Source organism: Rhinolophus sinicus, linkage group LG06, assembly GCF_036562045.2.
Source record: "Rhinolophus sinicus isolate RSC01 linkage group LG06, ASM3656204v1, whole genome shotgun sequence".
NCBI lineage: Eukaryota > Metazoa > Chordata > Mammalia > Chiroptera > Rhinolophidae > Rhinolophus > Rhinolophus sinicus.
Genome location: NC_133756.1, coordinates 66,772,881 through 66,798,904, shown reverse-complemented (window position 1 = coordinate 66,798,904; position 26,024 = coordinate 66,772,881). Strand labels below are relative to the sequence as shown.

Sequence of the window (26,024 nt, the reverse complement as noted above, 5' to 3'; positions counted from 1 at the left end):
ATTGATTTCTTTTCACTAGTCTGCTTTAAGAGTCAGCAGAAAATACACAGTGAGCTTTCATCTCGCAGGATTTAGACCCATTTATATCACAAAAAGCTAGACTCTATATGTAGCTATGGGAATCCAGAAACCAAATCTCTCATGATTTTCAGAGATTTTAAATTAATATTTATTAAATGTGTTGAAAAATTTATCTATTAAATTAATGCACAAAGTTTATAGCATTGCTAGGGGGTATTTGCATTTTAATATGCATATTTAAAATGCAAATTATTTTCTTTCTTTTTAAATTATTTAAGAAGTTGGTTAATAGTAATAGCTTAAGTTATTTGAAAATATGCTTATTAAAAACTTATATTCCCAAATTTGCCTATTTACAATTACACATTAACTTTTTAGAAAGTTTCTTTTTAGAAAGGAAATAACCTTCTCTGGCTGTTTATTTAGGAAACAAAGGCATTTTGAAAGAAAACTATTAGTGGACCTTGTAGTTTGGTAATATTGTTATACTCGAAAGTGTTTTGACTTTTAAGTGGAAATTTCAGCCACATTAATATGGCCAAACCATTTTTTAAAGTGAAAATCCTGACGCATATAGAAAAATAGAAATGTATATAATGAACACCAGCATACCTATCGTCTTTTAATTATTAATATTTTGCCATATTTGCTCCATATTTTATTTTTAAATGTACTTAAAGTAAATGTCAGGCATAGCCAAGCTATTTAAGCTAGGTTTTATCTCTAGAATCACAGGTGTTAGGGTTTTATGAATCTTAGACACTATCTGGCCCAGGTACCCTCTTACTATTGAATCCCTAAAGCATGAAGCTCTGGGATGCTGTGCATACAAGCTAGTCCAAGGATTGGCTTGAGAAGTGTGACCAGTTCCCTGGGCTTAGTGCATTTTTAGTGGAATTGAGGCTCTATAAATACAGTAATTTTGCAGGTCCTTCAGTGACTGCAAGCCCAAAATCTGGACCAATCATTCAGACATTTTTAGCTCATCTAAAGGCTTATCCTCAAATACAATTTTGCCCTGCTTACCAAACTCAGTATTTAGGTTTTATTTATTTTCTCAAAAGAGATGATTTTCCCTTGTTGGCAATTTTGTGTGTGTGTGGCATTATCAACTCAAGCTGCTTGGTATCCTTAGAAGAATATAAGCTCTCCCCCTGCACTCATGATCACTTGGGGTACCCTTGCCCAGTGGGTCTCATTTAACCTGTTAATACTTACATACACCAGCTGCCAGAGGAAACACACTTTTAGAGATACTACTAGGAGACTTCTAGTCAATATGGTGAAGTAAAATTAATGCAGGAAATTCTTATGTTCCAAACCTACAGAATTACTGTTTATAATACTACAATCACCAAATATAGTTTTGAATAGTCAAGCTCAAAATTTAAAAAGGCAAATTCCCAGGCAGGCACGAAGAATAAAAAAGAAACCCCAAGGTAGCATGGTGAACAGATACTTAAAACAAAGTCCATAGGGACGTCAAAGCCAGATACATGCCCACAAACTTGGGGTTTTAATGCTAATGCCAAAGTCAAGTCTGAGGCCTCTGAAATAAGCCTGGCTCTCCTGTCCAGTGACTTTGGCCTATGTGGGGGAAACGTTTCCTGCTAAAAAGTAAAACCCTTTACCTATGCCATGGAAAAAAAACAACAACAAAAAATACCCTGGTACAGAATCAGTGATATGAAAGCATTGAGGTCCCAGGCAGAAGCAGTTGGAAAACTGACCCATAGAGGTGTTCCAGTAAAAACTAAAGAGCATGCAAGGAAACAAAGTACTATGAGGGAAAGCCAGCAGCCGTAATTGGTGGAGAATTCCGACTCCAGGTGCTACAGATCATAGTGCAATCATAAAGGGATGTTACGTATGTACAAAACGATCTAAAAAATAGATAAGGACTGGAAAATAGAAACCATGAGGCAAAAGTAGCCATTATCAGAGTAAAGGAGGCAGGTTTGAGAGAGAAACTAACTATTCCTAATAAATAAGAAGATTATTATACAGGTACTAGTATTTTCTTTTGTCCAAATTTTAGTCATTGGAATTGTGTGAACCACAATCTGTACTTTCACTTGAAATCGGAATGGAATTTGCCAGTGTTGACAAATGCAATAGCAAAATAATACTATGTAAGCTTAGTAAACATTCTTTTCCCTTAAGGAAATCTGACAAAACACATGAAGTCCAAGACACATAGCAAGAAATGTGTGGATTTAGGCGTCTCAGTAGGTTTAATAGATGACCAAGATGCAGAAGAATCAGGTAAGGCTTTATTCCATATTTTTCATAAATGCTGTTTACAATGTACTAGTTTTTTTTGCATCCATACTCTTCTTTCCATTCCTACTGATACTGCGTAGCTCCTGTTTTCATTACCTCTTATGTATACTATGCAGGGGACTCCTAATCAGTTTGCTCATCTCTAATTTGTCTTTCTTCCTATCCATCTACCCCCACTGATGTTAAATTAATCTTCCTTAAGCATGTGTCCATCATTCTACTCCTCTGTTTCAAGTTTCTCATTGGTTTCCATTTGCCTGCCAGATAAGTATGAGCCACTTAATCTTACATCCTCCAAGTCCTTTATAATCTGGTTCCTACCTACTTCTTTACCCTTGTTTCTCATTTCTTTCTTTTACCTACCGTAATGCTTGAATTTCCTGCTTACACGACATTGATCCAGCTCTCTACTCATACAAGCCTCCCTTAAAACCCCCAACAGCAATCCCCACACAAATGTGGCCCCCAGTCTGCATTGGGTGAAATCTTACTTTCTTTATGATCTAGCTCAACTCCACTGCTGTCATGAAGCGTTCTCTGATTTTCTCTTCCCACACTTCTTGTGGGAACCAATTTTTCCCTTCTCTGAACTCCTTTAGTGTTTCAGTGTCCTCTCTGAAAGTGTTGAATCCCTTTCTACCTTACTTTGTGATGATTTACATGCTTACCGTACTGCCCTATTGAGATTCTTAAGCAGATCAGGAGCAGAGTTGATGACAGAGTAATATTTGCTTCTACCACAGCCGTTGTTAACACAGTGCCTTGCACATAGCAGCTGCTCTGGAAATATCCATGGAGTAAAACATCTGCTTTCTTCCCCACAATGTTATTTTGAAAAGGTTAACCAGTTGTTTTCTTAGTAGTGTTAACTCAACAAATATAAGTATTTATCTCTAACCAATTTTGAGGAAGAATAAACCTATTCCTGTGTTCGGACTAATCAGAGAATAGAATTATGCTTTTTTAAGACTTTTTTTTTTTTAAACCCAGGAATTTATCAATAAGAAGTTAAAGGAAAAAGTGGTCCTGAGCTTTTTTTTTTTTTGAAAAATGCTCTAAATTAAACACTTCTCTGCTTGCTTTGTTTTACTTTATATGCATTAGTAGAGAAAATTTCCAAAGAGAAAATGTAGAGAAAATTTCCAAAGAGAAAATGGTGAGGACATCATTGAAAATATAGGTCAAAAATCAAATGCTTCTAATTCCACCTGACAACCAGTAACACACTAAATGAATCAGCCTGAATTTGTTTCTAAATATGTTAGAGAAGTGACTCACCTCTTAAGTGGTACAGTTGTTGTGATTTATTTTTGTAAGCATAGGAAAGGACTGTCTTTAATGCTTTTTGGGGAATAAACTGATGCATTAATAGCAGGAAAAGATCATCATAACAAATTTAGGACAATAAGGAGCTTTTTAATGTTTTATATACAACTTCATGCTTTGGTACACCTCTAACGTGTAACTTTTTTGTACTAGGAACATATTTATTAAAAGTTGATTTTCCCCCCAGTTTTATTGATATAACTGATATACATCACTGTATAAGTTTAAGATGTACAGTACATTGGTATAACTTACATATATTGTGAAATGATCACACAGTAAGTTTCATTAGCATTCATCATCTCATACAGATACAATAAAAAAAGAAAGAAAAAAAAAAGGAAAAACAAATTTTTCTTTGTGATGAGAAATCTTAGGATTTACTCTCTTAATAACTTTCATATATATCATATAGCAGTGTTAACCATAGTCATCATGCTTTACATTAGAACCCTGGTACTTATTTATCTTATAGTCGGAACTTTGAACCTTTTAACTACCTTTCTGCAATTTCTTCTCCCCTCAGCACCTGCCTCTGGTAGCCACAACTCTGATCTCTTTCTACGGGTTTAGTGTTTTTTTTTAAGATTCCACATATAAAAGCTGATTTTTTAATTGCTAGGAATTTAATTCTGTGTCATTGTGTTTGTTTAAAGATACACATTTAATAAAATTAATTCGTCTGTAATTTACTTTTAATATAGTTTATGAGATTTATTTTCTTCTCTTAGTAATCATGTAGTAAATTAACTACCATAACATTTCAAGTGAAAAAAAAAATCACTATTTATTTGCTTGATTGCTGTTATGTTGAGCAATTCAGAAGTAAAAACCTAGGAAAAATTAGTAACAGTTTCAGCAAGTATATTTGTTACCCACAGACTATAAAAAGCCCAAAGTAGAGGTTACAGTATGAAATACTGATGTCTGAAAAAATGTGTGATTGTCAAAGGTATTATTATGTATATTCTTATATGTTTTACTTCTTTAAGAAGATGAATCTTATAAAAAATTAAAGTGTCTGTAGAAACCTTTTAATTTGTTAAAGGAAAGTAGTACTAATATCCTAAATTTGAAAGGAGAATTAAGTATGGTTTCCATTAATTATCATGATTGTTTAGATTGGCTGACTGACTGATGGACTTAGATATCTATCCATTCATTTTAGTATTTCTCATGTCATTCCAGAAGCATTTGATGCCAGTCTTTGATTATAACTCAAACTTTAGAGCCTACTTTCCTATTCAGATTAGATCTTCTGATAAAACTGGGTAATTTTACCTGTTTTTTTGTGTGTGTGTTTATTTTTTTTTCAATTACTGTATTTATGGGTAGTGTACTGAAAGTTATTTCATTTTTTTCTGAAAATTGAATTGCAGCATGTAGATGGATTTTGCCAAGTTCAATGTTATGCTAGAGGCCTAGTAATTCTTTATTAACATGCCAACAAAATCTATTCCTCTACTTTTGCTTTATTATAGACTTGGAATGTAGGTATAAATGTAGTAAACATTGTTGTTTTAAACAAATTGTCTTGTTTTCCTTTTATTCTCTTTTGTGCTTTAAAAAATATTTTGAGAGTTTTTTAAATCCGAAAGGATTACAAAGTTTTATTATATGAACTCATGTATTCATACTAGAATTGATGATTAGAAATATTTTCTCACCTATTTCAGGTCTTTCATAAATTCAATGTATATTTGAAAAAAAACAAGCTGAGTAAGGCATTACACCTTAGGTGTTTTCCTTACCTATCACTGCCAGTCACTCCACCCCAGAGGCAAACACTAACTACATTTAAGGGTTTTGTATGTATCTATGAGTAGTATATGTATGGTTTTGTTTATGTTTGTTTTTAATTTGCATAAACAGTACCACCTTATATGAAGATACCTAGAAAACTAATTTTGCTTTGTAATTTAAAATTTTTCTCCAGAAGACTTTCCATTTCTACATACCCTTAACTATACCTAATATTGTAAGAGTTTAAATTTTGGACCAATTTGATGGATGATAGTCTGCTGTCTTTATTTATGTTTTCTTGATTATTATCCCAAAATTGAGTCTTGTTGTTTAACAAGAAGTTTCATTCCAGTAAATTGATGATAGTGACAGATGGGATTTTGCTTAATAATTTTTCAAATGGCCCTATTTATAGGGGGAAATACCTAGAAGCTTGTAGTGTGATGCTGTGTGCCTGGAGGGTATACTATTTTCATGTCTAACACTAGCCTAGAATATCCTAGCTATTCTTCTCTTTTGGTGACTTCTCTGTCATCTCCCCATGGCTGTGGTCTCTAGTGTCTTTTCTGCCTGCGCACTCTAGGTATCCTCACCCAGCGTCCTGGCTTTATGCTGATGATTCCCATATTCTCTGCAAAATTACATAACCGTCTGCCTACGTACCATCTCCACTTGGATGTCTAATAGGCATTTCAGGTTTGACGTTGCCTGAACTCCTGACTTACCTCTTACTCCAAGAAGCACGCTTCCCCTATGGCCCTCTCCCATCCTTCCAGGGCAAGACCAAAACCCTTGACGTCATCCTTGATGCCCTCATTTTGTTTTCAGTATCCACCAGATTACCTTTCTGCTCTTCCTTCAAAATGTATTCATAACCCAACCACTTTTAACTACCTCTGCCACTGACCCTGGTCAAAGCTACCATCTCTACCACATTGCTTGTAGTAGCTCCCGACTGGTCTCTGTGGTCCAACTCCAGCCCCTTTACAGACCGTTTTCAACACAACAGCCGAAGTGTTGTTGTTTTTTTAATCATGTCATTACTTTGCTTAAAATCCTCCAGCGGTTTCCTGTCTCCTTCAGAGCAATGATCTACTGTACCCTGAGCTCCGCAGCCCACTTACCCTTCTCACCACCATTTCTCGGAAACTCTTCTCCTGTTCCTGCCTCCCTTGCTCACACTCACCTGCAGCTACACTGATCTCCTCGCTCTGTATCACACACACCCTGCCGGCCCCTGTCTCACCTGTGTACTGTTTCCTGTCTTTGGAATGCCCTCTGCCAGCTACTGCAAGACGTATCCCATCATCTCCTCAGTGTGCTTCTCAACTCAGACATCTCCTTATCAGGGGACGTCCTGAAGCTATTTCAGAACAAAACAAACACCTCACTCTCTTACTGCAAGCATTACTTATGCCCTTCTATCCTGTCTTTATTTTCCACGATAGCACTTCCGGCTCCCAGATGTGAGGACAGGGATTCTATTCAGCTCCTAGGGTTGTGCCTGGCAGCTAGTAGGTAGTACCGGTACAGTTGTGGATGGAATGGGTGACTGCGAGCACATGACCCATAGTCTGTCAGCAAATAATTCAAGGTTAGTTTTAGAATTTGATGCATTAGTTAACCAGTAAATTCCTTCACTAAAATCAAGTGGAAGCTATAATACAATATTTATTTTAATGCCTTTACCTATAAATAGTGGTTATGTAATATGGCCACGGTTGATAGACATATTGTTAAAGTGGTAAAGGCATTCGTTTGATAATTTCTTCTTTTTTGGTCACTGGCTCAAAAGACTTGAAGATCATTTATCTGACTGTTCCATTTTCGCATGCTCAGTAATGATCGCTCCAGCTTGATAAAAACCTGTTCTTTTTTCTTCAGTAGTTCCTGAGAAGAAAAGCTTCTTCTCTCTCAGATCCCTTCATGTGTTTGCTTAGCACCTCAGCACAGTTGGGAAGGGGCAGTCCCAGCCCCAGGGAGCCCCTCGCCTGTGGCTGTGGAGTTGGCGTGCGCTCAGACTGGGCAGGAGTCACTTCTGAAAGCCGGCAGCAGGGAAGGAGCAGTGATGGCCTAGATGGTTGCACATGGCTGACTAAGTGTATCCCGGCAGTTAGGGGAGGGATTTATTGATCCATGTATTGCTTCTTTTCCAAAGGCATTGATGAAGGGGTAGGGTAAGGGACTGAGGGAGTTGTTTGAGCAAAAGTGCGGAGATTGGGCAAGAAGAGCAGGGCATCAAGAGTGTAAGTGGGACAAGACGAGAGGGTTGGACAGGGCGTACGCGGGGACAGGGTGGTGAGCAGGTCATACTGTGCAAGGGAGCTTTAGCAGGGGAAGCAGTCATTCCAGGTTTAAACTAGACTTACTTATCCTATGTGTAATCAGTCTCTGCTGTGGCAGTTTATACCAATTTCTTGATTTTTGGACACTTGAAAACCATTATCTCCTAGATAGGATTTTCTAATGTTTGTATTCTTGTAAACGTTCAGTGACATGTATAGTGTTCCTTTTATTAAGAAAGTCTGACTTTTTTTGGTATCATTTAAGGCCATTGCCTCTTTAGACCCATGTATTTCTGATTTTTAACTCAGATTATTTTCTCAAATATTTTTGAAACGAATCAAAAGATGATAGATAGAGCTTTTACATAATCTATGACCCTGGAATTTTCATTGCTGCGGGTTTTTCCCCCCTCTTTCTGTTTTATTTTATGGTGGGAATTTAGACAATAATGATTCAAAGAAGCATGATTTCGTTGAGTGGACAGTTCCATTCAGCAGCAGCAAGAATAGTACCATAGCACAGAAATCTTGTTCTGGAAGGGTGTTTTTATAAACAAAGTACCTCAGTGCTTCAACATCCCTCATTCTTCACCTTGTGGGGTTTACAAGTTTGGGTGGGAAGTCTGGTACAGTTTTTCCCTTGTGACATCCATTTTTGTCTGTATATGTATAAAGGTGTGATGAATAACTTAGAAATACCGCTCTTCATTTATTAAATTAGGGAACATTATTTCCCCTGGAATTAATTTCTGCTCTGTCCCATCATCACTGTGGTAGAGTTTTCTTCATGGAATAGACTATCATAAAAGATAAGGACTTGATTTATTCCTACTTTAATGTTTCTGTGTATGTTTTAAAACCTCGCCCTTATCAGTTCCATAAAGATAGATGTTACAAGGAGTAGCAGCATGTTACGAAGTGTTTCATTTAGATGAGTAGTAGGCGAAGTGACACTTAAAAAATTAGAAAGGAGGATAAATATGTTCAAGTATTATAGTTTTAAGTTTTAAAGCGTGCATCTACTGGTAGAACAAAGCACTGGGGTTTGGACGCTGGTCAGTTTCCAGTGCTCTTACGTGCTGGGTTCTCCTGCCAGCCTCCTCCTCGCCCATTGGAGTTTCCCCACCTCCCTGATCACACAGGTCCCATCTCAACAACCACGCTCATAGTGGTTCTTTCTGAGACTTCAGCCGACACATAGGATCTTCTACCCATATCCAGATTCCTTTCTGACAGTGTATTCTCCCTTTTATTGGCCCAATAAATGAAAATGAATGATAAAATTGCATTATGCAATGTACGGTCTTTTCACATATAATTTGCTCGTGTGGTGAACAGTTTTATGAAATGCTTTGTGATATCCTGGGGTTGTAATACCGTTTCTCATATACTTAATCTAACATAAACCTGATAGGAAGCCCAGTGCACAGTCCGCTCCCAGAAGCCACGCTGGAGTTCCATTTTGCTGCAAGTAAACATTCAGGTGCCACAGCAGTCGTCACAGTTTGCTTCCTTACTTTCATTCCCAAAGGTAATGATTATAGTGGCTTTCCGACGCCTTTCATTATGCCTCAAAACTGCACTTACCAGGGGACATCTGGTTTAGCTACAGGGAAAGTGAAAGTCTGAAACAACAAAAAACACCATCAATGGAATATCCTTTATCCCCTAGGTTGTCCTAAACACTGTTGAAATTTGTCCTTTAATTATGCTGATCGGTTACAGACGCCAACTAAATAATGCAGTGATTAAAGAAAAATAAGTAGCCAAATTCAGGAGCCACATATCTTTTAGGAAACCCGTACTATAAAACATTGTCTTGAATAATGTGACAATTTGTGACACTTCTAGAGCATGCTGAATAAAATTCCTAAGTATTTTTGATAGCCACACTTCATATTATTTCAGTAATGGAGTCCTTCAGTACCATAAAAAGAACGGTAATAATTGGCACACTTTATGAAAGTCACAAATATACCGAATCAATGCTAACAGGATATGAAGAACTTGCTACATATATTTAAATCTTGATGATCTCAGACATCTGGGACATGTGGTAAATATATTAAAGAAAATAACCACCAGGGTGTTATTTGGGAGACAAGATGCTAAATCTAGCCCCAGACTTGGTAGAACAGCACCCAGAAACCTAAGGATAGTGTTTTTAGATTTATAGGACAAATTTGTGGGTTTGGTCATTTAGTTGATCTTTTCTCCATCTAGCACACACATAATCATCACCAAGAAATGGCATCTTTGAGCTTTTAATTCATTTAACAGTTTTAGTAAATGCTCACTGAAGGCCAGAGAGTATTGCTACGAAGTATCCCATCGTAATATTTGTTTTGTAAACATTACCATTTGGTAATGTCTTGGTCAGTTTATGGCTATCTGGGAAAAGTCCAGGTTTTTAAATGCTATTTGTAATTAGTTATTACTCTATGTCTGCCTTATTTTATTTGTTCGCACCAGAGTTGTACTCCAGATTTATTCCTGTCTAACTTAAGTAGTTCTTTTCCTGGTGTTATCTTCAATCTTTGCTTTTTTTGAGGACCCTAAACACATTCTCTACTGTGTCAGCCACGGATACCCAGATGTCATTGGTCAGCATATGGTGCACATTCCCTGCCTGACAAAGAGTGCTTGTTCAAGGTCAATGTGCAAATGGTGTGATGAAGGACCAAGGACCCCAAAGACCCTCAGTCTTCTTAATTATTTTTCTAACTACCCTTAGCAACAGCGTATGGCTACCTACTTTCTCCTTTTGCAGATGAATTCTCGTTCTATTATAATTTTCAAAAGAATGAAATGTAGAGATGTTGGAAAACATTTATTTTGAACTAAGCAGAGGGAATTAAAATTTGGACACTTAGCATTTAAAAGAAGTTTCCATTTAGTTTAAAGCTAGCAACTCAAGCTGTAATGATAGTATGTGCTCATGAAATCCCTCCAGCCCAGCTGCCCATGCATGCCCTGTATTCTTGTCATGCAGAATTATATAGTCTCTGGAATTTTGTCCCCTGGTGCCTGGGGTATTAGTGAATACTTTTTCACCTTTTGTGTCAAAAATCATGCTGCTGGCTATTTGCTTTTCATGCCTTGATCCAAAGAATGTTTTTGTCATCAGAATGCTGGACTTCAGTGCCAGGAATGTTAATATGTGCCCTCAGCTGCCAAACAGAACATTCAATACGGCAGAGTGTTACTACAAGCATCATTCTTGTTAGAGTTGAAGTATTTAGGATACTGTGTATAAGGTGATGATGTTGGATCACAGGATTTAAAACCTGTATCACACTGACCCTGGAAAATAGTTTAAGTGATTTTTATAAAAATACTGACAAACCCTTTCTCAGTAAAACCTGTAGAATACATTTTTATCACTGAGATTTTTATAGAAAACTATATTATTCCTTTTAAGAAAAGTTTTCATGTACAATATGAAACAATAATAGGCCTTAGGATTTATATTTAAAATAAAGTATTAACATCCTTAAAGAATGACCCAGATATGGTAGTCTTGTGGTTTATTTCCTAAAGTTAACACACGTTAAACTCTGGCACATTATGTTCTTAATGATGTTTTCATCTTTAAAAAAGAAAGAAAAAACATTACTGCAGAAATTGTGTGATTTTAAAAAAGTTTCCCCACGTTGCTGTTGTTTGTCTGGAATTCAGAGTAATATTTCTAAACATGAGAAAAACAAAAACAGACAAACGACAACAACAAAAGAATGCTGATGCTGCTGGTCTGGGAGTGAGTGCTGCTGACTGTCTGTAAGGGGGGGCCAGTGCTGCTGTGGAGGCGACTCTCCCAGCAGGTGTCACTGTGTGGCAGCGATGGGAGGGCAGCTTGCAGTTCCTGTGACTGATCTTAGACGCTTTTGGAATACACCCTTAGGGAAGTTGTTTGACCTAACTTGATTGGAACATTTACTTTTGAAAAACAGTATTGCTGCTGTATACCTCTTTTTTTCCATCATGATTTTAAATTCACAGAAACTAGAGAAATTAATTTTACACTTATGTAAAATGATGCTGAGTATTGGAAAATACTTTTTATAATGAGTGGAGAATGTGTCTACGAGGTCGTAAATTAAATAGAACTTTTAAGGGCCATTTATTTCGCAATTTGTTAAGCAAGTATATAGGTTCCTTATGCCTCTTCTGGAGTGCCTGGGGATAAGTCACAGCTTACAGCTTTACGCTTCTGGAATGTTACAGTCTATATTGTACAAGCCAAAGAAAGAACAATTACAATATAATAGTGAAAAGTCAGTAGATCTGATTGGACTAATGACAGGACTCCTAAATGTTTCAAAACTCAGTTCCAAAGCCTGGCTTTGGTGCCTTCTAGCCCTCTGTAAGTTTCTTAACGTGTCTGGAAGATGAGTTTGATTTCAGCTCTATCCCAGGGTGGTGGTTAGGTTTAAACATGAAACAAAGTAGAAATATTGGCAAACTTTTTCTGTAAAGGACCTGATTGTAAAGTTTTCAGGCTTTGTGGGCCTGACGGTCTGTTGCAACCACTAACGTGGTTCTGGTGGGAAAGCTCCATATGGAACATGTAAGCGCATGAGCCGGGTCGTGTTCCAGTAAAAGCATTCACGGGAGCACGCGATGAGCCACACGTACCCAGCAGTGCAGTTGTCGCCTGCTGTAACAGGTGCTCAGAGGTACTCAGTGTAGTAACACTGTAGAAGTTACTGTGGTAAACAACATGCAGTAGCAAAATGCACAATAGCATGAAGGCATCAGTGTAAGTTTTTGGATTAGTTATCAAGCCTGTTTTCTCATCTTCACTGGATTGTAATCATAAACAAGTTGCTTTTTCCTTTCTGGATTTTCTGTTAGCACAACTTCTGACTCGGTAGTGATAGTCTTTGGGGCAGGGGTAGAGGTTAAGGGGAGAGCAAAGTAATAGGAAAGAACTCTTACTAGTATAAACCCAGAGAGCAGGGTTGTCTGGGCTTTGTTTTGGTGCTGTGGATATTTGAAAGGATTCCATTGTATCATGTTCATATAAACTCTCCATTTTAATCTATTTTTCTGTCACCCCAGAATATTAACCCCGATTAACAAATATGTGATGGTCCCAAATTCATTTGCAGGTTTCCAAACTTGAACAGTGATCTTTCCCTTCAGGAGCGTCCAGACTTAATGCATGCCGAGAAAAAAAACGTTATTATCTCGGTGAAGGAAAATTATAGAAAGGAACCCAGCCCCTCTTAAGTCATTTCCAGACTGGAGGCATGTGGCTCTGTCCAGAGAGAAAGAAAGTCCAGGGAAGCCACTCCATATGTCTTCCCACCCGTCATAACTACCACCCTGAAACTTGGTATGATCAAGGCAAAGTAGGATTAAAATGAAGCCAAATAGTTTTACTTCCTTCTCCATTAAAAAGTACATGGTGTTCTTTTTAAATTCTCATAAATTATACACACTGAAAATTTATACACACATACACAAAGCAGGTCCTCAGATAACATCATTACAACATTGATGAGATGTCATAGGAATTTAACTCTTGTTTATCTCTATCAGCTTATGGTGAAATTGGTTTTGTTATGAGTCGTTTGCTTCAAGTTGTAGAACCTGTCAACGTATATAATAGAAAATTTAAAAGATTTATAACATAACTATTCTTAAATGTCTGTAGTTACTATAATACTCAGTTATCCAGTGTATTTCCTGTGAGATTGAAAAGGTTCAGTTATTTACGTTCTTCTTGGGAATTGAATTTTATGTGTTCTCTTCATAATCAAATAATTATATGAAGCTTTCAATGTCTGTACCTATAAACATTCAACTCATGCATGTTTATAAGCTAGCTTATTGACTATAATTTATTATTGACCTTTCAGATCATTCTACAGTTACATTTTTCAAATGTGACATATGAATGTGGAATGTTTAGCATAAACTATGGAGACAGGCAAACTTGGGTTTGAATCTTGGCTCTGCCTCTTGTGAGCTGTGGGTTCAACACTAATTAACTGCATTTTTCATTTTTTAAATTGTTGTGTGAGAAGAAGTCGGGTTCTTAATTAGTCTTTGTTTTCGTTATGATCAAATAGTATTGGTCTGTATGTAGTACTAAGCCAGGTTCCCTTAGAGTCTAGATGGTGAGACGTGGGGTAGAGCCATTTAGTCATTATATGTACCATTGAATAAGAAATGCAAAAATAGGTACAAGATACAAAAGAAGAACAGTTTTAAGTGGTAAAAATGTTAAACACATATATAGGGAAGTATATTTTGGAGAAATTTCCTCTTTCAAATTAATCAATGGAAGTGTTGGAACTGGTTTCAAGAATTAACAGTTTCCGATTAAACAATAGGAAAGAAGAGCGCTTATCAGAAAGAGAAGTCCTGATGAATGTAAGGACAGCAGGGAGGGAGCTGTGGAACGAGACCGCATATTGGTGTCAGGAGGGTAAAATATAGACCCTGGAGCACTGGCAAATAGTTGGTTTTTTTTAATGCCGTTTTTAAAAAGATTACAGAAAAGTTGCAAAACTAGTATAGAGAATTCCTGTGTATGATTCACCCAGCTTCCTCTTAGGTTAGCATCTTACCTAACCATGGAACGTTTGGCAGCACTAAGACATTAACCTCAACTCAATATTACTAACTCGAGTGCAGAGTTTACTTGGATTTCACCATCTTTTCCACTGATGTCCTTTTTTCTGTCACAGGATCTCATTCCACGATCCCACGTTGCACTTAGTTGTCACGGGTCCTTAGACTCCTCCAGTACACATTCAGCCTTTCTTATCTTTCATGACCTTGACACTTTTAGAGAGTACTGATCAGTTACTTTGTAGAATGTTTCCCAATTTGGGAAACATTCATAATTGGATTGAGGTTGTGTGTCATTGGGAAAGGATCATAGGATGATGTGCTTTCCTTAGCACATCGTATCAGGGGTATGTTATGTCAGTATTTATTGTTGGTCATGTTAACCTTCATTACTTGGCTAAGGTGATGGCTGCCAGGACTCTACACTGTAAATTTACTGTTTTTGCCTTTAAAAATATTAAATATTTATGGGAGATACTTTGAGACAATGCCAATATCCTGTTTATACATTGATGGATCTTGCCTGTGGTCAGTATTACCGTGGTGGTCTAATTTATTAACTGGAATTTTCCTGTAAGGAAGTTACCGTTTTTCCATTCGTGCATTCATCCATGTATTCATTTATATTAGTATGAATTCAAGGATGTGTATTTTATCCTTTGGGTTATAATCCGGTACTATCGTTACTTATTGTATAGCCCAAGTTCTCCTTGGCCATCGAGAGTTCTGTGAGGTCTGTTCCTGAGCCCTTCGATGGCCTCATCTTTTTTTTTCTTTTAAGCTGTCATATATAAATGAAAACATGAGTTCATACTGATAGTTCCAATTCCAGTTCAACAACGTAAAGTTTATTCTAGCCTTCTCCATTTCCTTCTTTTTATTTCACCTACAATGAAAAAACGGCTTCTCATCTGCAATATGTGGACATAACTTATTCAACTCTAGTATACCAGTAGACTACTTTCAGAAATCCTAACCCACCGGTGAAAAACAAATTTACAATTACAGTACAGTGTGTATGTGTAGTTGTTTTCGTCTTCAGCCTTCACAGTATCCAGTCAAGGGACCTAGGTCGGGACCTTTCTTCCCGTCCCCTTCAGTGTGGTTACGTGGTTCATTTGCCCTTTAGTTAGTCATCTGTCTCAGCTTGCATTTCATGTTCAATTCCCCCCACATCCTCATTCATTATGTTTTTATTCCATACAGTAAAATTCACTTTGTGGTGCATAGTTCTTGGTTTTTGACAAATGCATAAAATTGTACATGCACTCCCACCGCTGCATGCAGAGCAGTTCCTTCACCCCCCCGACCCCCCAAAATTCCCCATGCCACTCCCTTTTAATTGCTTCCCCACCCAACAACCCCTAACAACCACTGGTCTCTTTTTCACTCTATCATTTTGCGTCTTCCAGAATGTCATATGAAAGGGATCATACAAGAAGTAGCTTTTGGGGATCTGGTTTCTTTCACTTAGCAAAATTCATGTAAGATTCATCCATGTCGTTGTGAGTCAGTAGTTCATTTCCTTCCTGTTGCTGAGTAGTCACCCATTGTGTTGATGTGCAGGAGTTTGTTATCCACTGACCCGTTGAAAGGCATCTGGGTTACTTCTAGTTTTCGGCAACTATGAATAAATTTGCTTAAACATTCATGTACAGATTTTTATGTGAATATAAGTTTCCATTTCTCCATTCGATACTAGGGGTGGAGTCTCTGGGTTGATGAACATTTAGTTTTATAAGGAACTGTCAAACTGTTTTCCAAAGTGGCCATACCATTTTACATTCCTGTCAGTAATACATGAGAATCCAGTTGTTCTGCAACCTCACTAGCACATTTTAAAGAAAATATTCTAATAGGTGTGTAGTGGTATTGCATTGTGGTTGTAATTTTCATTTCTCTCATGATGGATGAAGTTGAGCATCTTTTCATGTGTTGTTTGCCTTCCACATGGCTTCTTCAGTGAGGTGTCTATTCAGAAATTTTGCCCATTTTTTAAAGTGGGTTGTTTGTTTTCTTATTGTTGAATTTTGACAGCTTTTTATATATTGTGAATATAATCCCTTTGTCAGAAATGTGATTTGCAGATGTTTTTCTCCCAGTCTGTGGCTTGTCTTAGTCTCTTTTACAGTGTCTTCCTCAGAGCAAAAAATATTAATAAATCCCAGTTTATCAATTTTTGTTGTATTGATTGTACTTTCAGTATCATGTGTAAGAAGTCTTTGTCTAACCCGAGTCACATAGATTTCTACAGTTTTCTTGGACAAGTTGTATAGTTTTATATATTACATTTAGGTCTATACTCTATTTGGAGTTACGATAATAGCTGTAAGGTATGTATCAATGTTCATTGTTTTGGTATGTAGCTGTCCATTTGTTTCTTCACCATATGCTGGAAAGATTATTTCTTTTTTCATGGAATTGCCTTTGTCAAAGTTTATTTCACTATAGCTGCGTGGTTTTTTAATCTCTGAACTCTGTCTTCTGATCTGTTGCTCCTGTATGTCTATACTTTTCTCAATACCATACTGTCTCCTTTTTCAAAATTGTTTTGGGTATTCTCATTTCTTTTCCATAGATATTGTAGAATCACATTGTCAATATCTGCAAAATGCTTGTGAGTTTTTGTTTTTGAATTGTATCTGTTACATTAAACCGGGAAAAATAATATTGTGACTTCCAGTCTATGAATATGGTATATCTTTTTGATTTCTTTAAACAGTGTTTTATAATTTTCAACGTACAGATCCTGTACGTTTTAAATTTTAACCTAAATATTTCATTGTTTTGGTTCTGTTATAAATAGCATTGTACTTGAATTTCAGTTGTTCATTATTAGGAGGGTGTAGAGTTTTTCATAGATTTTCTTATCCTTTTAATGTTTTAGGGTCTGTAGTGATATATCTCCTCTTTCTCATCTAATGTTTGTAATTTTATCTTCTTTTTTTCTCGGCAACTATTACTAGAGGTTTATCAGTTTCATTGATTGTGTTTCAGAGATCCAGCTTCTGGTTTCATTAGCTTTATTTTTCTTTTGTCAATATTATTTCTGTTTTCACCTTTATTATTTCCTTCCCTTTCTTTGCTTTGGGTTTATTTAGTTTTATCTTTTTTCTAATTTCTAAAAGTGAGAACTTAGATTATTTATTTGAGACCATTCGTATTTTCTAATAAAAGTATTTAATATAATACATTTTTCACTAACCACTGTTTTAACTGCATTCCACACATTTTGACTGTTGTATTTTAATTTTCATCTAGTTGTTGGATAGTGTTTTCCAGGTTTTCTGTGTTCTTACTGATTTTCTAAATACTTATTTCATCAGTTACTGAGAGTGGAGTATTGAAGTCTTCAATTGTGTTTATGGATTTATTCCATTTTTTTCAGCTTTAGCCTTATTTTTGTTGAGCTCTGGTTAGTTGCTGCACAGTTAATATGTTCAAAGAGAGTTAAGTCCTTTATCATTATATAATGTTCCTATTTATCCCTAATAAGATTCCTTGTTCTAAAGTCTACTTTGTCTGATATTAGTATAGAATTTTTTTGGCTTTGTTTTAGTTAATTATTTAAGGTGTATCTTTCTTCAAACTTCACTTCCAATCTATGTCTTTCTGTATAAAATGGATTTCTTGTACAAAGTATATACCTGGGACTTGCTTTTTTATCCAGTCTGGCAATCTCTGTGTTTTAATTCATGTATTAGACCATTCCTTTTAATGTTTATGTAGTTGGATTAGAACTTACCATCTTGCTAGCTGTTTTCCATTTGTTTCACTTTTTGTCTTCCTTTTTGTATGTCTTAATTGAGCATTTTTATGATTCTATTTTACCTCCTCTACTGACTTGTTATTTCTACCTTTAAAAAAAATTAGTTGTCTACTTTCAAATAATATAATATTGCTTTACATGTAGTGTAAAGACTTTATAACAATACATTCACAATTCTTTCCATTCTTTGTGCTATTGGTGTTCCATCTTTTGTATTTACATGTATGCTATACACACACAGTACATTATTACTATTTTGCTATAAACATTCAGTTGTCTTGTAGAGTAAGCAATTTAAAATAAAAAAGAAATACTTTTATCTTCATTTATTCTATTTCTGATGCTCTTCATTATTTGTGTAGCTCCAGTTCCCAGCTGCTACCATATTCTCTCTGCCTAAAGAGATTTCTTTAGCATTTACTGTCAAGTAGGTCTGCTGGCAATGAATCCCAATTTGTTTTTTTAAGAAAGTCTGTATTTCTCTTCATCTTTGAAGATTATTTTCAATGGGGATAGAATTCTGAGTTTGATAGTTTTCTTGTTTGTCATTGTTACTATATTTTTCACTTACAGAATTTCATTTCATTATTTTTTGTAGTTTGCATATCTCAGCTAAAATTCCCATTTGATAGTGTATGTTGTCCTCCTTTCCCATTAGAACTTTTGACGTATTAATCATAATTATTTTAAATTCTCTGACAGTTGTAACATCTATGTCATATTGAGTGGTTCTGACTGCCTTTTTTGAGAATGTTTTTTTCGTTGCCTTTTTGTATGCCGTGTAGTTGTTGTTGGAAGCTGGTCATCTTGTACAAGACAGTACAGACTAATGTAAATAGCTTTTATGCCTGGTAATGGGCATACCTTTCCTTCTGCTAGCCCTTTAGGGTGGGAGTTTTTCTAGTTAGACTTGGACTGGGTTTGAGAGATTGCTTGTTGCTATGGCTACCCTTCGCACACCAGAGGCTTCACATTCCTGTGGCGATACCTTGTGTTTGGTGTGGAGATGGATGAGCAGAGCGGTGCCTGTTCAGTTCTAGTTTTAGGTCCTCCCTTTGCAGAGTGCTTCACAGGGTCACTCTACACATTCTGGTTCTTTCATCTCCCAGCAGTAGTCTGCTGTTAGCAGTCATTTAATGCTCTTTAGCTTGGCATTAGGGGCTGAGGAGGAGATGGTATGCCATCACTGCTCTGATCCAGCCTCGGTCTCCTACATGCTCCGTGTTCTTGGGCTGTGGCCCTTTCCTTCCTCTACCCGTCCTCCAGCTGTTGTGGTGGACTCAGCTGGTAATCTGTTCCTCCTCAAGGAGGAGAACTGTGTTATTTCTCCTGTTCATTCCCTTCCCTCACTGCAGTGAGTTTGCACCTATGTCCTGACAGCAGCCATTCTTGTTGTCCTTCCTTTACAGGATAAGGGTTTTCTTCTATGGTGGCGAGAGGGGAGATGGATCCAGGTGGAATTACTTGCCCGTCCTATATGGCTACTGGTCCCCTTGCCCCAGATCTGGACCACAGCAGACATTTAGTTCTCGTCTGTTTGAGTTCGTGTGGGTTCATGGCGTCGAGCCTGACGAGAATGAGCTCCAGAGGATGCACGCAATCCTTCCAGCCCACACGGCTCTAACTAGTCTGTCAGCTGTTGAGCTGACTTCCATTGGCCATTGTCCTGTTGCCTCTACCCCTGATGATGCAAGCCTTGACTTCTCTCTTTACAGAAACCGTCTCTGCTTAGAGTTTGGGCTATTTGATTATCTGAGAACGGAGTTTTATGGTGGGTTTGGGAAAAGTTGTAAATTTAGTTAGGCTTGCTCTTTAAAAACAAAAGTAATAGTTTTAAGGGAAAGCAAATTCCACCCAGTTAGACTTTGTAGCAGGGTTGACTTTTAATGAAATTAGTTCCCTCTCCACGACCTGTTATCCCAGTCATCTAGTTTCTGCTGGTTTTTTTTTAATTTTTATTTTTTTCCCTTTCCGCTTTAAAAGAAAAAGTGTCTCTAAAAATATATCTGAGTTGGCACTGATGTGGCAAATTCAAAACAAATTGGGAATGACTCTCTAATTTTAGAATTTCAGTATCAGACAGTGTATAAGAGAAGTAGGTATCTTTGAGGCCGGAGTCCGGACATTTACCCAGAAATCACCCATTGTATCTCCAGCAAGGGCACCTGGTAGAACTCAATAAGTTGGTATTATTTTATTTATTATTTTACAGCAAAATAGTACAACTCTTAAAACAAAAAGCTTATGAAATCATGTATTAAAGGAACCTAAATGCATATTTTTATCTTTGACTATTTTAATTATTAAAGTATCACATGCTTGAGATAAACAACATAAAAGTTCTAGTCTGTTCTGTCCTAGAAATAATCACCTTCAAATGTTTGGTGTCAGTCCTTTAAGACCTTTTCCTAAGAACTTCATAATATAGAAAAAGTAGTAAAATAAATTAATACACAGACCATTTGGGAAAGCCAGGAAATATACCAATTGCCTATTTCTCTGTTTACATTTTTTTCTCTTCAAAAATGTAGTGTAAATGCAGAATGTATCACAGCTAAGTTGAACATGGTCTGATATTTTCTTCATTTATAGCTCAGTGAAAAAGAATTGGGGTAGGTGTTTTGCGTTTTTTTTCCATTAAATTTTTTAAAGTTTATTACATTTCTAAGGGAAACAGCCTCTAATTTTGCAAGATTTTGAATAGATAAGGTTATGAGCATAGAGTTTTGAAACTGTTCCCTGGACCATCTTGAATATCCTTTGTTACACACAATCTCACATGACATGCTGCTGCTATAAAAGGACTTTTAGTTAATGTTCCCCTTCCTGTGAGAAGAGGGTAGAATCATCATAGAAAAAAAAAAAAATTGATGGGAAAATTTAGCACCTCTCTAAGTAAAAAAATAGTAGAAGGAGGCTTACATGTTAGAGCATATTACTACTCAGGGGGCAATGGAAACTTGTCTAAAATACTATTTAAGTATTAAGGAGAATAATTTTGCTTATAAATGTGAAATGCCATTAGTTGTGTTTTTTTGTTTGTTTGTTTGGGGGTTTTTTGGTTCAGTAAGAGGAAAATACAAAGAAATAGAGAAAAAGAACTCAGGGAAAGAATTGTATTGACCTCTTAAATTTTTAAATATAGTGTAGTCTGCTTTGGGGGATTTTACAAGTATGATATTTGAGGTCTTTATTTCTGATTTTCTTTTTACATCACCCTCTGCCTGTCTGCTTTTTCAAGACTTAGTTCATGTTCTACACCAACACAGCCTGCCCTGCGTGCCGCTCTGGTAGTGCCTCACTGCTCTCATCCTGCTGGACCGATTCGTTCTTCCCCATGTCATTCTCCTCAACTAAACTGTAGGCCGTCTGTGGGTAGAGTCCCCGTCTTCCATATTTCTCACAGTATTGCCAAGCTTGTAAAAAAGTAAAAAATGATTGCATTTGTCCAGTTGTAAAACATTTTATAACACACCCTCTTGGTTGTTTCTATTAGATGAAAAACAAAGATTCAGTTCTGAGCGGTCTGGATACGATCTTGAAGAATCTGATGGCGGGGATGAGGATGATAATGAAAATGAGGATGAGGATGAAGACAGCCAGGCTGAGTCGGTCCTGTCGGCAGCCCCCTCCGTCACAGCCAGCCCGCAGCACGTGCCGTCCCGAAGCGGCCTGCAGGACTCCGTGAGTGCTGACGAGGACAGCAGGATTACCGACTGCTTTTCTGGGCTCCACACAGACCCAATGGACGTCCTGCCCAGAGCGCTGCCCACCAAGATGACCGTACTTAGCACAGTGCAGTCCGACTACGGCAGGAAGACAGAGATGCCGGCGAGGACCAGGCAACACGCTGCACAAGACGAAGATGAAACAACTGCTCCTACAGATGCTTCCAGGTCACCTGAGGCTGCCCCCACCTCCCCATGTCATCACATGTCTGTAGACTACCCTGAATCAGAAGAAATTCTGAGCTCTGTGGCTAGAAAGGCTTTAACGCAGGTAAATGGTTTGTTGTTTTCCTGTTAAGTATGGGGAGCCTAATGGCTTAAGAAAATAATGTACTTAAGTTTTTCATTCACGGCTAAATCAGTTTGTTTAAGCTTTTTTTGTTTTGTTTTATTTAAGGACAAAAATATTTATGTCCTTTGGATCCTTGTTAGGTATTTTAATCAGCGTTCACATATCGTATTATAAATCTGTGAAAGAACCAAACAGGTCTTTCAAAATAGACTCACTTATTATTATTTGCTTTTTTTAATATTGTGAAAAAAAATACGTGTGTGCCTATTGAGAACAAGAATCTGAGACTCACTTATCCCGTGGCTGCTCCGAGTTGTTTTTCCACTGGCATTGATACGATGGGTTTGCAGTAGATCATCCACACATTTTACACTTTGTCCCTGTTGGCAAAACAGCTCCTAGTTTCTACGGCAAAGTTAATGTGAGCCCCAGAATGAATCATGTAGTTTACTTTGCTTGAATGATCGAATTGCTGTGGCAACTTGGGGAAGCTTCTTGCCCAAGAACTAGCTCGGAGCCACACTGGGAAGTCACCCGCAGGGCGCTGTGAATGAGTCCCTGCTTTTACACCTGTGAAGAATCCAGTCTTCTCTCATTGACAGTTCTCTGACCACTAGTATGTATTGACAGTTGCACTAGGATTTATTTCTAAATGTGGCAGATGTTGGTTTACTAGGTAACACTGGAGAAAAAAAGTCTTAAAGTTTGGAAGCTTGGATTTCTATATTCTACCCTAAATTAATATACTTGAATTACATTGATATTTAAATTAAAGTAGCATGTAAATTAATGTAGCTCTATAATATAGATATTATCAAGGAAAAGCTAGTACTACTTAGATGATAATCTTGGGTGGCAGGATAGGCAAGATTTATCCCTATTAATGACATTTCATTTCTTTCATATTTCACCTGTGCTCGAAGCTTCCCTGTCCCCAAATCTCTCATATACCTGCCAGTGCCTGGAAATCTGGTTTTCAGTAGATATTCCATAAACTTATGGATGAATGACCATACAAATGAACAATTACAAATCTTTTTATTAATGATACTCTTTATTTCGTACAGGAATAATTCTCCAGTTAATTTTTCCCCGAGTTGATACTCATGGCCAACTAATACCTCAATTTCTTAATAACTCCTAATGTCTAAAATAGAGTGGAGCTGTTGTGCCAGTAACGACAGCAACAGCAAAAGTTGAATGTAATTACAGCCGCCTCTCAGGGTTAATTTAGTATAAGTGAGATGATTTCCAGGAAATTTTAAAAAATGCAAAATACTGTACAAAATGTGTTGCTGTTATTTGTGCAAGAAAATGAAGGAAGAGATTTCAGGTGCAGTAGTTTTTTTTCATTGCAAATTTAAATTTTTAAAAATCAGAATAGAATTTTTAGCAAGCTTATAATTTTGTAAAATACAAATATGCGTCCTTTCACCTAGATTTTATGCTAGCGTTTTAGCTCAGTGACTAAGAGCTCTGCTCTGAAAGGATTCTTCTCTCTTGTCTTTTTAGAACACAGCCTCTGTGAGACTGCTTCCCCCTGCAGCTGAGCGCAGCCCTCTGGCAGCAACGGGGATTCCTTCAGTGGCCTCACCTCAGTCTGACGCTCAAGGAGAGAAGCAGCAAGTCACTCTCCCACCGACTCCAGGCCTGCCTTCTCCCCAGACTCATTTGTTTAGCCACCTTCCTTTGCATTCCCAGCAGCAATCAAGGACACCTTATAATATGGTTCCAGTCGGGGGAATCCACGTAGTACCTGGTGGCCTCACATATTCTACGTTTGTACCCATTCAAGCTGGGCCAATGCAACTTACGATTCCTGCTGTCAATGTAATTCACAGAACTGTGGGCACTCCTGGGGATACGATCACAGAAGTTTCTGGCACTACAAATCCCGCTGGAGTGGCTGAATTAAGCAGTGTCGTGCCATGTATTCCCATTGGCCAAATCCGTGTGCCAGGCCTACAGAGCCTCAGTACCCCGGGCTTGCAGTCTCTTCCATCACTGAGCATGGAGACCGTCAATATTCTTGGCCTCGCCAATACAAACATTGCCCCACAAGTACACCCGCCGGGGCTGGCTCTCAATGCCGTGGGGCTGCAAGTTTTGGCTGCGAAGCCTCCGTCGCAGAGCAGCCCCACCCCTCAGGCACACGTTCCTGGCCTCCAGATCTTGAACATAGCGCTGCCTACTTTAATTCCCTCAGTGAGTCAAGTTACCGTGGATGCACAGGGAGCCCCTGAAACACCAGCTTCCCAAAACAGAGCCCGCGAGGCGCATCCCAGGCCGACTTCTGTGGCCAGTGCAAGTCAGGGCAGCCGGACCGCGTCTCCTCAGGGCTCACCTCAAGTCCAGCGGGAACATGCAAACAAAGTGCTAGATCCACCTGCCCCTCCAAGAGATTACGCAGGGCTTGAGGGCTCAAGTCAGATGGACACAGGGAAGGCTGCCTCAGTCAATCACGAGAAGCCCAAGCATGAACTCCCTTCCATTCAGGGCAAACCGGCGTCTGTGTCAGAGCCTCTGCTCAAGGCACAGCCCCCAGTTTTCCCAGAGCCATCAGGCCAGCGGACTCTCTCTCAGGACAGGCCGATGCCCAGGCCCACGGCCCTATCTCGGAGGCAGGCCACTGCCCAGTTCAGTGACGTGAGTAGTGACGACGATGAGGACAGGCTGGTGATAGCGACCTAATGGCTTTTTATTTAGGGGGTGTTTTGTTTTGTTTGTTTTCTTTTTTATATAACACTTAAAGGTTTCTTTGAAAACCCTCCTTCCCTTAAAGCACATTTTTCTGACATAAACTCATGACTAATCTTTGTGCAATCATGAAATTTTGACCAATAATTGTTTTGTGTCAGCTCCAGCCATTTTTGTACATGTTGTATAGACAATTGTGCCTTTTAGGAGTTTTATGTTTAGAGACTGTACAGATTGTTGAATATCTATATACATAAAATATATATATATATAATATTATATATATATATGTGTGTGTGTGGATATATATATATATATATATATATATATATATATGAAAACCAGGTAGTTATTTGTGTTTAGTAAGAAAAACCTGTCAAATAAATCAACTGATTAAATTATATGTTGCACTGTTAAGTATAAATTTCTATGGCTGTGGAGCAGAGTTTCTGTGTACAAATTAGTATGTAAACTCCATATTTATTGTATTCATATTAGTCTTTGAAAATGGGTCTGTCCTTGCGTAAGACAGTAACTTTACACGTCAGACAGATTTTCTGTGTTATGAAATGTTTCAGTAAAATATTGATTACTGCCTTTACCATTGCTTTAGTTGTGCCTTCTTTAGATCATTAGTGATCAGTGCCCTGCATTCAGGGCGTAGCCCTGGGTTACATCCTTTTCACACTCACCCCCACCCTTATTTTTGAGAAACGGGCCTTAGTGGTGTTACTACCAGGCGAAACTCACCAAATCCATGTAGCTGAGAGACCTGTTTTTCTTATTTGTGATGAGTAATTCTGAAACTGTTAACATATTAGCAGTTTCAATATTTGAGAACACTTTCTATAAGTATTTATAGCATACAGCCTGAAATGGGCGAAGTTCCTAAATGTGAGTATGATGATTTCTGGTAAAACAAGTTACAAAACTTCTAGGCTACTTAAGTGACTCTTTAGAAATGATTCCTTCCTGTCGTGGGAGGCTGAACTGTCCTTACTCATTCAGAAAAATGGAGTGAGGAACCCACAGTTAGCACTGTGGTGATTAGCATTATTGCCTAAGCACTACTTATGCTAGATTTGTGAGAAAATGTTTTAAGGTTGGAAATTGAATATTTAGCACATCACTGGGGCAGTGTCTTCACATTTTTAAAAGCCTGCTTCACGAAGATTTCAGGTATGTGAAGTTCCTGGTACAACAGAGCATGGGGGAGGTGGTCTATCTAAGGAGTCGGGAGACCACTGCTAGCCGGCCTCTCCTTCATGTCTGTGACTTTGGGAGAGATGCCATCTTGC

The 26,024-nt window shown here is 37.7% G+C and overlaps 1 protein-coding gene across 6 annotated transcripts in view; it reads left to right on the top strand.

The window, feature by feature from the left end:
- HIVEP1 (HIVEP zinc finger 1) overlaps window positions 1-25,327 on the top strand; it is a 134,069-nt gene extending 108,742 nt beyond the window's left edge. For all 6 annotated transcript variants that reach the window (XM_074335228.1, XM_074335227.1, XM_074335229.1 and 3 more), the window contains 3 exons: window positions 2,185-2,286; window positions 21,506-22,008; window positions 23,542-25,327. In XM_074335228.1, the coding sequence (XP_074191329.1) occupies window positions 2,185-2,286; window positions 21,506-22,008; window positions 23,542-24,720 (1,784 nt within the window). In that variant the 3' untranslated portion in view covers window positions 24,721-25,327. The remainder of the gene's footprint in view (window positions 1-2,184; window positions 2,287-21,505; window positions 22,009-23,541) is intronic.
- The last annotated feature ends 697 nt before the right edge of the window (window positions 25,328-26,024 follow it).